Source organism: Rhinopithecus bieti, unplaced genomic scaffold (assembly GCF_001698545.2).
Source record: "Rhinopithecus bieti isolate Rb0 unplaced genomic scaffold, ASM169854v2 scaffold_33937, whole genome shotgun sequence".
NCBI lineage: Eukaryota > Metazoa > Chordata > Mammalia > Primates > Cercopithecidae > Rhinopithecus > Rhinopithecus bieti.
The window spans coordinates 1,146,971-1,159,454 of NW_016814873.1; the positions used below are offsets into that span (position 1 = coordinate 1,146,971).

Sequence of the window (12,484 nt, forward strand, 5' to 3'; positions counted from 1 at the left end):
GGAGGAAGGGGGAGGGGGAGGGAGAGGGAGATGGAGTAGAAACCACGACTTAGCCTTGGAAGTCACATGCTATCACTCTGTCTTTTTTTAATTGGACACACATACCAACCATGATTCGCTGAAGGAGGGGACCACACAAGGGCATGAATACCAGGCAGGGATCATTGGAGGTCATCTTGGAAGCTGCTACAGGGGAGCAGGTAATCAGCAGGGAGCCTCATCTGGAGGGTGGTATCCTCTTAACCCCTTCCTGCTCAGCTCATCGTTCCTCTCTGCCCCTACTGAGGGAGAAGTGAGGGGAAGACTGCAATGACCTTATGAGGGAAGCAGGACCAGTAGAGATGGTCATCTGCATTTTGCAAATGAGGAAAGCCAAGGCACAAAGCCTGACTCCTGTGTGCTCCCACCACAGCCTGCATGTGTAGCACCCACAGCCTTAACCATGCCTCATGGATTTTAGGCATTCGTAGGCCTGTCTCTGCCACTGTATATGGCCCCTCACACTCCACGTTTGTCTCCGCAGCACCTGGGCTAGGTACAGAGAAGCAGCCACAGCCTGTTTGGAGGAAGCCAAGCCGGATCTGCTTTCCTCCATCTGCTTTCCTCTACAGCCACTGCATCTGTCCCAGGGCACGGCTGTGCTGGGTATGAGGAGGCAGGGTTTTTTTTTTTTGAGACAGAGTTTCACTGTTGTTGCCCAGGCTGGAGTGCAATGGCACAATCTCAGCTCACCGCAACCTCCGCCTCCCAGTTTCAAGCGATTCTTCTGCCTCAGCCTCCCTCAGCTGGGGTTATAGGTATGTGCCACCACGCTCGGCTAATTTTGTATTTTTAGTAGAGACGGGGTTTCTCCATGATGGTCAGGCTGGTCTCGAACTCCCGACCTCAGGTGATCCACCCGCCTAGGCCTCCCAAAGTGCTGTGATTATAGACGTAAGCCACGGTGCCCGGCCAAGGAGGCACGTTTAAGAGCAGGCCACACTGGCTGGAGGGCATGGTGGGGCGGGGTGGGGTGGGGTGGTCCTGTGGGGTGTGTGAGGAGGGGAGAGAGAGGCTCCTTGGCACTGTTAAAGCACTTCAAAAGGGCAAGAGCGGCTTCCTCTGCTGGAGGGAAGCATGCTGTGAGGAGCACGAGGGTGGAATCCGCCTGTGCCTCACAGTGCCCGGGCAACTCTCTGCTGAGGAAGGCTTTCAGTGGGCAAAGGTCCTCACCGTGCCACACTCCCACCCCCAACACCATCCTGGTTTGAACCCAACCTTGGGTGGCATTTCTGTTTTTGTGTCCCAGAATCCCTCCTGAGGCTTCTAGCTGGGCAACTCCTCTTTAGTGTGGCCTGGGGCTGCCTCCTTCTGATAGAACACTTACAAGAAATTCTCACCTGAAAACCCCACCTGAGACCTGTGAAGTGCCCCACCCTGCAGGCCGCCCCCCATTCTTCCCTGCTGAGGTGAAGCGCTGCCTCTCATCATGATGGGGCTACACCAGTCCTTCCTTCCCATCCTCGCGGCACCAAAGAAACCAAAACCCACGCCGAAGTATCAGAAACGTGTATTCTTTTTCTTTTAATAGTAAACCTCTTTACAACAAATATAGTGAAAGAGTTTTCAAACAAAACTCATAAGAATCTCAAGGACTTTGTCTTTTCTTATTGTGTAGAATACTAAGAAAGCATCACCATACAGCACGAAAAGAAATATTGAAAACAAATCAACAGCCTCACACTTGGACTCGCCCTGCCCCAGGACCCAGGAAGAGCCCCAGGAGTGTGGGTGATTGTCAGGTGTGGCGGTGGGGCACCTCCATGGCCCGTCCTGCCCCTTCCTTCCTCTTCCTCACCACCTCCCTCCCTCCCTCTGGGACTTGAATGGGGAAGAGGAGAGAATCCAGATTCTCCATTCCAGCCTCCCTCCCCCCATACAAATGCCATTCCTTCTACCAACCGCTTTAAGGGGTGGGGAGAGGCAGCAGAGGGGAGAACAAGGAGTTCCCAGGCTCCATGTCTCCTCCCCTCCGCGAAAGCCTAAACTTACCCCTCACCCCACCCCAGGGGATTCCAAAGAGTCAGTTAAAAATATATAGAGATATAGATATTTCTAGATACACTTTTACATTTCTGTCTCTCCAAACAAATAAATAATCAGCAAGAGAAGGTGCATTACTTCCTTCCTGTCCAAGGTGGGGAGGGTTGGAAGGGGGTCAGGGGTCAGTCTCGCTGCACTGAGTGTGCTGTTGAGAGGGGAGGATGGTGTGTTCCATTAAGGTGGTGGTGGTGGGGTCCTCTTGCCCACTGTCCCTGAAAGCTGTGGGAAACCTGGGGAGGGGAGGGCCATTAGATGACTCCAGTGGTTACTTTGGCAAATGCCCAGTTCTTCAGAGGGAGTGGGTGGAGGCGAATTTGGCTTGAGAGGAAGAAGCCATTAAGTCCCCATCTGAGGTCTGGGTTCCCAGCGACCCAATTCATCTGGCCGCCCAGGAGCCCCTACCCCCAAGAGAAACCTTCGGATACTGAACTGCAGAAATGTCACATATTCACAGACCACCCTGTCCCCAGGGACAGAGAAGAAAGGACACAGAAACATCCACACATGGTAATCAAAAGCCAGGTTTGCCTTTACGAGGCACAGGGCAAAACTGGTGAATATTGCACCGTGAACTGCAGGGGCCCTCACCCCCACCCCGTGTTTAATGGTGGCCAAGCCCAGTCTAGAAAGGTGGGCAGACTAATGGTGGGAATAGCCTGAGAAGGGAAGGCCAGTCATTCATTTATTGAGCACCTATCATTCAACCATTCACCCATTCAGCATTTATTGAGTGCCTACTATGTGCCAGGCACTGGGCGAGGCTCTGGGGATGCATGCCTGAACAAGATTACACCCTGGCTTCTTTCAAGCCCTGGATCGAGGCTCATCAGTTTTTGAAACTCCCTCTAGAAGCCTGCAGGGGAGGTGGGAAGGCTGGACGTGCTGCCCCCACCCAGTCAGTGGATTGGGGTTAAGAGTAAGAATGGGGCTGGGCGCAGTGGCTCACGCCTGTAATCCCAGCACTTTGGGAGGCCGAGGCGGGCGGATCACGAGGTCAGGAGATGGAGACCATCCTGGCTAACATGGTGAAACCCCGTCTCTACTAAAATACAAAAAAATTAGCTGGGCGTGGTGGTGGGCGCCTGTAGTCCCAGCTACTCGGGAGGCTGAGGCAGGAGAATGGCGTGAACCCAGGAGGCGGAGCTTGCAGTGAGCCGAGATCCCGCCACTGCATTCCAGCCTGGGGGCAGAACGAGACTCTGTCTCAAAAAAAAAAAAAAAAAAAAAAGAGTAAAAACGGATCACTGCTCAGCTGAGGGAGAAGCTTCACGGAGGAAGAGGGACTTGAGTTTTGCTCTGAAAGCAGGTCTGGGGTCGGGGAAAGAGGGTACTCCAGGAACTGTGTGTCAAGCATGGGCGACTAAGTGGAAAAATGTGGGTGGAAGCAGAGGTCCCTGGAGGGAGAGGCCCTGGCAGAGGTAGGGCTGCAGGGAGAAGCACAGAGGGCTACCTGTCAATCCCCCCAACTGCAGTTCAATGCGTCAGAGCTGAGAGTGAACACAGGGAAAGGAGTAGGGAAGATGGGAGTTAAGGTCTCAGGGCTGTGGACCTGGAGCAGCCAACTGTCCCTTTGTAAACACACACCAGGCACACTCAGACACAGAGATGCTCCTAGAGCTCCAGTCACAGATTTGCATACACACTCGGCCAGGCTCAGAGACACACAGAGGCACACCCATGCAACCACATACACACATAAATACAAAGGTACACCCGTGCAACCAGACACACACACACACACATAAATACAAAGTTACACTCAGACACATAAACACCAGATGCCCTCATGAACACACTCAGGTACACGTGTGTACCTGCATAGAGGCTCCTCTGCTTCTGGTTCCTTCCCTGCATCAAGTATGGGAATACTGCAAGAGGCTGGGTCACAGAGGCGGGCAAAGACGGTCAGCTAACACAAAACTGGGCCTTGTCTAACTCTACTCTCCAACTGGGAGGAAACCCCAAGGGAGCACCGCACCCCTTGGGAAGAGGAGCTGGGCTTGTGTGAAGGAGTGGGGTAGACAGTCTGCTTGCCTACGTCACTCCAGGCCAGGCCCCTTAGGGCGGGGGGTGATCCTAGAGAGCAGGCTGGGAGCCTGCCCCCTCTGGTTTGATCTCCGATCCTGCCTGAGGTCTCAGGACCCCGTACTTCGGCTGCCCCTGGGCCCCTTGCCCACTGCCCCGCTGAGGAGGCAGCAGAGAGGGGCGGACTCAGAGGAGGGGAGGGGAGCAAGAACAACAGCAGAAGAATCTCATCTGTACAGTACGGGCCGTTTGAGTCATTATTATTACAATATACTTTGACAAAAATAGAATCTCATTTCATATCAATACAACAACAACAACAAAAAAACAGTTTCCTGGACTGTTACACCGCTAACGTTTTCCAAAGGTCGCTATTTACAATTACAGTAGCCAAGAGGGAAGGTGGGATGCGGCCTGGAGGTGGTGGGACAAGGAGGTAGCCAGAGACAATGGGGGCGCCAAGAGCAAGAAGGCAGGGTCAGGAGCAGAAGGAGCTAACAGGAGAAGCTAGGGAGAGGGGCCAAGGAGGAATGAGGGAGGTGGGACCTCTACGGACCCATCCGTAGGACCTCCCACCCCACAGACCACCCCAGTGCCCACTCCCCCAGGTAGTGTGTGTGCAAGGCCAAGGACATCCCTCACCACACTCGCCCCGATGAAAAGAGCTCTGGCCTGGAGCACCCCAGGGAAGTCCAGGCCGACTCTCACCCCAGCCACCTCACTGAAGACCCTCTCCCCATTCTCCCTGCACATTGTGGCCAGCTTTACAGGGCTGGTGTCAACTGAGGGATGGGGAGCTATTGCACTGTATATCTTAGAGAAAAGCTGGGGAAGGGAGGGGCCCAATTTGCCCCCTGCCTAGCCCTTCTGCCCTCCTCAGCCCTCTCCTCATGGCTCTCTGTCTTTCTCTCCAAATGTGCTTCCAGAGAGGCCCCCACCTCAAACCCCTGTCCCCAGCCTCAGATTCCCAGGCTGCCGTCCCAGCCCAAAGCTCAGCCAGCACCCACACACCTTGGGGGTGCAGCACACACAAGAATCAGCACAGGTGTGGCACGTGTGTGTGCAGGGGCATTTGGGGGCCAGGCTTAGGTATTCTGTTCCATGTGCCTATGGCTACATGAACCCAAAAACAGAGACCCTTTTCAGAACCTCTGCCTCACTTTCCCCTTGAAACACAAACCCACCCATCAAGCCCACTTTGGGGTTTCAGTCTAGAGTGTGGGTTTCTGTTGTTTGATAGTTTTTTGGTTATTTCCCTCTATCTGGGGGTGGGGTGGGAGGGCTTCACATGCAGGGCTCGGCACCTGTCCTTTCCCAAAGGCCTGTTGGGCCCCCCACCCCCTTCCTGCAGCATATGTGTACAACGTGCAAAGTGTCCCCCCTTCCCGCGAAAAAGAGAGCCCCCCCCAGCCAGTGAAAATGGTGGGGGGTACAGAAAGAGGGGATGAGAGCATCCCCCTCTCCAAAGCGAGAATCCAAATTAAAAAAAATATAATAATAATAATAATAATATAATAATTATACACAAATGTAACCGTCAACAGGACACGGAGCACAAGAAAGGAAGTGGGGGTCGAGCGGGAGGAGCTCGGGGCAGGGAAGGGCGGGCGGTGAGATTGTCAACTCTTCATCAGGGAGGCTGAGAGGAGGGGAGTGGGAATCGTCACTTTAATGTCTGTGAAGAGAGGAGATGGAGAAGGGGGTGTGAGGGGGTGGCCCAGGCTACAGGTATGCACCCCCCACTCCCCTCTCCCCATAGGGCCAGGATTCTAGTGGCAGGGCCAGCTGTGAGGGGAGGAAGTCATCGAGCAGAAGGACTAATGCTGGAGGGAGGGAGAAGATGGGCCTTTGGTAGGGGTGAAGGGGTGTTGGTGCTGCCCTAGAAGGGCTGGCGGAAGGGCTAGCCGGCCACAAGGCCTCTTGGGTGGGAAATAAAACAGGTTAGGGGGCACGCGGGGCAGTCCCTGGGTGTAGCAGACACTGGCAGACAGGAGAGGTGATACTACAGTACCCAGGTATCGAGCCGCATCCTCTTCACAGCTGAGCCCTCAGCCTCAGGCTCTGGGGCTGGGCGCAGCAGGCCCAGTGTGGGCCCGAAGTCCCCCCGTCCGTCATCCCGGTCCCCCGTCTCATAGGATCCCCCGGCTGGGCTGCTGAGACCATCACCAGGCTCAGGGCGGGCAGCTGGGAACACAGCTGGAGGGGGAGGCGCAGGGCTGCGCTCACGGCTTGGGGACACTGGTTCTGACTTGATGCTGATGTGGGGGTGGGTGGTGACTGTGAGGGCAGCACCCACGTGGGGCAGGGGGCTGCCCGGGCTGGAGGCAGGCAGTGGAAATGGGGTATAAGGGGTAAAGACAGAGGGGGTGAGTGACAGAACAAGGGATAGGACACCAGACAGAAAGTGGGAGAGAACAGAGGATGAGAATATGGGGGATGGGGTATTGGGGAGAGGCAATTGGATGGAGAGTGATCAGAATAGGGTCGAATGAAGGGAAGAGAAGGGAAATAAGAAATATTAGTTCTCTTTCCATCCCATGTCATCTTCTGCAACCCAGGGGCCCCCACCTCCCACCCCCTATCCTGGGGCTGGCTCTCAGAAGGGGTTCAGGGTGAGCCTCTTCGGTCTATACAAGAGACCCCAGGGGTGCCACTGTTGTCTAACAGACTGTGCAGTGCACAGCCTCACAGGATGTCCACTAGAACCCTGCAGGGAACCCAGCTCCCAAGAGGCCCCTCCTCTTCCCGCTCCTCAATTCTCCCTTCCCACACACTCACATGGAGTCTCCCTAGGACTCACATGAGGTTGCTGAGAGATACAGGGACCAGGTGGGACTGTTGCTGAGGTGGCTGTTGCGGCTGCTGAGGCTGCTGTGGCTGTGGCTGCTGTGGCTGCGGTGGCTGCTGCTGTGGAGGCTGTGGCTGCTGCGGCTGCTGGGGCTGCTGTGGCTGTTGCCAGGCGGTTACGTTACCTAGTGACAGCCCCCCAGGCGAACTGAAGGCTGGTAAGGAGGAGAGCTCTGCACTGGTCAACTGGTAATCTGCATGGAGGAAAAGTGAGGATGAACCTGGAGTTGGGGAGAGCACAAAGGCTCCTATGAGGGAGCTGCCTCCAGGAAGACGGTGGGGATAAGGGGACAGGGAGTATGTAATGACAGATGTAAAGAATTCAAGAAGACCACAAAAATTCAGTGAAGATGGTACTCAGAGTTAAAGAAACCTAAGTCATAATAACCATGAGGTGCTGTGTTTTAACGGAATGAAAAGATGTGGTTTTTGTTTTGTTTTGTTTTTTTGAGATGGAGTCTCACTCTGTTGCCCAGGCTGGAGTGCAGCAGTGCGATCTTGGCTCACTACAACCTCTGCCTCCCAGGTTCAAGCAAATCTCCTGCCTCAGCCTCCTAAATGGCTGGGATTACAGGCACATGCCACCACACCCAGCTAATTTTTGTATTTTTAGTAGAGATGGGGTTTCGCTATGTTGGCCAGGCTTGTCTCAAATTCCTGACCTCAAGTGATCTGCCCACCTCAGCCTCCCAAAGTGCTGGGATTACAGGCATGAGCCACCGCGTCCGACCAAGGTGGTTTTTTTGTTTGTTTGTTTGTTTGTTTGAGATGGAGTCTTGCTCTGTCCCCCAGGCTGGAGTGCAGTGGCACCATCTCTGCTAACTGCAAGCTCCGCCTCCTGGGTTCACGCCATTCTCTTGCCTCAGCTTCCCGAGTAGCTGGGACTACAGATGCCCGCCGCCACGCCTGGCTAATTTTTTGTATTTTTAGTAGAGACGGGATTTCACCGTGTTAGCCAGGATGGTCTCAATCTCCTGACCTCGTGATCCGCCCGCTGTGGCCTCCCAAAGTGCTGGGATTACAGGCGTGAGCCACTGTGCCCCACCAAGGTGGTTTTAAAAAATAGTGTTGAACTTAAAAAAAAAAAAAAAAAAAAAGTCAGCTGGGCGAGTGGCTCATGTCTGTAATCCCAGCACTTTGAGCGGTCAAGGCAGAAGGATCACTTGAGCCCAGACTTTGAGACCAGTCTGGGCAACATGAAGAGACTCCATCTCTACAAATAACTTAAAAACTAGCTAGGTGTGGTGGCATGCACTGTAGTCCCGGCTATTCAGGGGGCTGAGGCAGGAGACTTGCTTGAACCTGGGAGGCTGAGGCTGCAGTAAGCTATGATCATGCCACTGCACTCTAGCCTGTGGGACCCTGTCTCAAACAAACAAAAATCATGTGTAGGTATCACTTTCATGATAACAATTTAAAAAATAAAAAGATGGAAAACATAAGTAGAGAAGGTCTATGTCTAACTCGTCTTTTTTCACCTGGCAAGTCTCCAACTGCCTTTTTTTTATTTTTTTGGTTCAGTCTCTGTAGAGACTGTCAAAAACTGCCAATGCCAATTATATTTCAAGTCATCTTGGTGGGTACTGGTAAAGTTTTCAATTAGCAACTATAACACCTTGAATAAGCCTCATTGACTATGATATCCCACTGCCCAAAGCTCCAATTGCCTTTCTAAGGTAGTGGGGAGCCCTGGTAAAAGCTTGGTGAATAGGGCTTCAGAGGCAAATCCCTGCAACTACTATTCCACCTCCAGCACAGCCCCCAAGCCTCCTCAACTGTCAATACCTAAAATTTATAGCAGCAGGGTTTGAGCTGCTGTGCCCACACACACATGTAAACACAGAGGACACAAGTTAGCCCCTGAGGCCTCATGCCCACGGGGCAGAGGGGCTGCAAGGGCACCATGCCGGGAGCACAGCTGGTCAAGGTTCCAGCAAATTTCCCCATGAGGGGGTGTTCATTACGTCATAAAACGTCTACCTTAAAGAAGAAACTGATGTTTGCACTGTCACAGAATAAATAGAATCACGGAATGTTTCATAATTTACACAGCGCTGTTGTTTCATGCTGTATCCTGTTTGGGAGAGTTTAGAAAATGTCCTCCCTAGTTCAAGACCAGCCTGGCCAACATGGTGAAACCCCATCTCTATTAAAATACAAAAAATTAGCCAGGTGGTGGCGTGCACCTGTAATCCCAGCTACTCAGGAGGCTGAGGCAGGAGAATCGCCTGAACCTGGGAGGTGGAGGCTGCAATGAGTGAAGATCGCACCACCACTGCACTCCAGCCTGGGCAACAGAGTAAGACTGTTTCAAAAAAAAAAAAAAAGAATTTCTGAAAGAAAGAAAATGTCCTCCCTGAGGCTGCACTGTGGTAGTGGGAGGGCAGTGATGGGGAACGCATCCCTCAATCATCCTAATACTCCACCACTATGCTATTACTCAGCGAGTCATTTGCTCCAGCCCTCTGTTTTTATGCAGGGAAGATAGTATTATCTCTGCAATATAGCAATAAGGTTAAAGGCATGAGCTATGAGGTCACACTTCCAGGCTACCTCCACTTAGGCCATGTGACCTTGGGTAAGTTACTTACTCTGACTATAAACTGGAGGTAATAATCCTACCTACATCACACAGCTGTTGTGAGGATTGAGCAAGTTAGTACACAAAAAGCATGTAGAACAGTGTCTGGTTCATAGAAAATAATCAAAAGATTTACCTATTATTACTTTACAAATAAGGCAACTGCAGCCTCAAGTTTGAGGAACAGGCTCCAGGTCATGGAGCAAGCCAGTGGCAGAGATAAGACAGTACTTCAGAACTCTATTACCTTTAAATCTTACTCTAGAGGGGGATCTGTGCTTGGCTCTACTCTCCTAACGTTGGCCAGGAGTTTTGAAATGCTTATTTAAAAAGCAGAGCAAGGGCAGAAACAGGCCCTAGAATCAACTATTTCTTTTTTTTTTTTTGGAGACAGAGTCTCGCTCTGTCACCCAGGCTGGAGTGCAGTGGCGTGATCTCGGCTCACTGCAACCTCTGCCTCCCAGGGTCAAGTGATTCTCCTACCTCAGCCTTCCAAATAGCTGGCACTACAGGCGCACACCGCCACACCCGGCTAATTTTTGCATTTTTAGTAGAGACGGGGGTTTTACCATGTTGGTCAGGCTGGTCTTGAACTCCTGACCTCGTGATCCATCCACCTTGGCCTCCCAAAGTGCTTGGATTACAGGCGTGAGCCACGGCACCCAGCCAGAATCAACTATTTCTAACACTTGTTTTACAAACTAGGAAGCCAAGCCCAGAACAGTGTAGCCCAAGGTCCCTCAGTGAGTGAGTGGTGGAGACTAGCTCCCAACCCTGCACTGTCCCACCAGATTCCAGCCCTATCTACTGGGAGGCTTGGCTCCCCAAGGAGGAGCATGGCCCAAGGCCACCTGGCAGCCTACTGGTCTGCTCCCAGAGCCACCACAGCCAGGCCTCTGCAGCCAGTGTCAACAAGGGGCCAGGTCCTCACATGAGGCACCATAGCCTGATTACCCCCAGCCGGAACTTGAACTGCAGCCAAGGACTGTAAACAGTGAATAACTAAACAGCAATGTGTTCACTGGGGTTTTGTTTATATACCTAGGGTCACCTGAAAACACCTGCTGTTTAAACTGAGATCTGCTTAGCTGCTCCCGTAACAAGAGGAAAGGGAGCCTGTGGTCTCTGAGAGAAGATGAGAAATCTCACACACTTCCCAGCAGGGCTCCAAGGGTGGCCCAGGGGCAGAAACTGCTTTCATGCCAGAGTGACAGATGAGAATCTTTAAGTCTAGCCTTCCTGAGTGCCTGTCCCAGGTTGGCTGACACCAACTAACTTTCCTCCAGCTTCACAAAGACTGTGGGCCCAAGAAGATGGCAGAAAAACAGAAAACCACCCTCATAGAGTCCCTGATAAACAGCTCCAGAAAAGTGGTCTAAAAAATGGTCTGAGTTGCCCTCTGCCAACTGTCACTGTCCCCAGGCCACCCAGCCTTCAGGGCTGGTTTTTTTGGTTGGGCCCCAGAGGCCCAGTGGCAGGGCTGGAAAAGCCTCATAGACCTCCTGTCTACCCACTCCTCTTACAGATGGGGAGACGGGCCCACAGGGTGTGTCTTCTGAAGCAGCTGTCTCTGAAGTTGCCAGGACATAGTAGCCTGGGGCTGGGCACACACATGGGTGCACATGCAAGGGAGAAGGGGCTCACAGACACCTGGGTGGTAACTATACACAGACACACAAGCCAGAGTCTGGTCCCTCAACATGAGGCAGTCCTTCCAGCTCTCTTACCTGCCACGAGGGGCTTTCCTATACAGAGGGCTGGGTTCTGGATTTTTCTTTTTTTTTTTCTTTTTTTGAGACAAGAGTCTCACTCTCACCCAGGCTGGAGTGCAGTGGTGTGACCTCGGCTCACTGCAACCTCTGCCTCCCAGGTTCAAGCAATTCTCCTGCCTCAGCCTCCCAAGTAGCTGGGACTATAGGCACATTCCACTACCCCCAGCTATTTTTTTTTTTTTTTTTTGAGACGGAGTCTCACTCTGTTGCCCAGGCTGAAGTGCAGTGGCGTGATCTCGGCTTACTGCAACCTCCGCTTCCCAAGTTCAAGTGATTCTCCTGCCTTAGCCTCCTGAGTAGCTGGGATTACAGGCACATTCCACTATACCTGGCTTAATTTTTTGTATTTTAGTAGAGACAGGCTTTTACCATGTTGCCCGGACTGGTCTCAAACTCTTGAGCTGAAGTGATCCACCCACCTTGGCCTCCCAAAATGCTGGGATTCCAGGTGTGAGCCACTGCACCTGGCCAACCCAGGTTCAGTTTTTATGCATTAGCTCTCCACATACCCTGGCTGAGATGGAGTAGAGGCCACCTCACCTGTGCCAGGTACTGCCCCTCAATCTCAGTTATCCAACATGCAAAATATAAGCCCAATTCTTAAAGCCAAAGATCACACATGCTACAGTAATAGTCGTAATTTAACAGAATGCATGGCATATAATAGAAACTTAGTAAATATTTCTTAAGCAAATAATCAGTTAATTCTATAGATGAAAACTATTCTATCAGGATGCAGAACTTCCCAGAAAATAAACTGGAAATAAGCTCATATTCCCCAAACACACGCACAGATGGGACCTTCCTACTATTTCATTTTTGACAGTGCTCTGTGTTAAATCAGATGAAGAATTCTGAGCTGTTTCACATCCTCCACTGAATAGGAGAAATAAAAACCAGCTGAGAAGTATCTGGGAGAGGTCACCCAACCTTTCAGTCTCAGACTTTGGGTGGTCAGATAAAATACAGGATGCTCAATTAAATATGTATCAAGTGGTACATGGGACATACTAAAAAAATTGTTTGTTGTTGACTTGTAATTTAAATTTAACTGGGAGACTTTGTATTTGAATTTGCTAAATCTAGCGACCCTACGGAGACTCTTCCTGGTTTTTTTTGTTTTTGTTTTTGTTTTTTGTTTTTTTTTGAAACAGGGTCTCACTCAGTCACCCAGGTT

The 12,484-nt window shown here is 51.8% G+C and overlaps 1 protein-coding gene and 1 long non-coding RNA gene across 7 annotated transcripts in view; one reads left to right on the forward strand and one right to left on the reverse strand.

The window, feature by feature from the left end:
* Positions 1-752: 752 nt before the first annotated feature.
* Positions 753-2,590, forward strand: LOC108515547 (uncharacterized). The gene is made up of 2 exons (XR_001881547.1): positions 753-797; positions 1,658-2,590. It is a non-coding gene; the product is annotated as an uncharacterized LOC108515547 (long non-coding RNA).
* Positions 2,591-4,337: 1,747 nt separating this feature from the next.
* MEF2D (myocyte enhancer factor 2D) overlaps positions 4,338-12,484 on the reverse strand; it is a 37,226-nt gene continuing 29,079 nt past the window's right edge. For 5 of the 6 annotated variants that reach the window (XM_017852512.1, XM_017852513.1, XM_017852510.1 and 2 more), the window contains 3 exons: positions 6,908-7,148; positions 6,119-6,425; positions 4,340-5,782 (listed from right to left, as the gene is read on the reverse strand). In XM_017852512.1, the coding sequence (XP_017708001.1) occupies positions 5,771-5,782; positions 6,119-6,425; positions 6,908-7,148 (560 nt within the window). In that variant the 3' untranslated portion in view covers positions 4,340-5,770. Of the gene's footprint in view, positions 5,783-6,118; positions 6,426-6,907; positions 7,149-12,484 lie in introns of all 6 variants that reach the window. The other variant, XM_017852511.1, reaches the window with a different exon arrangement.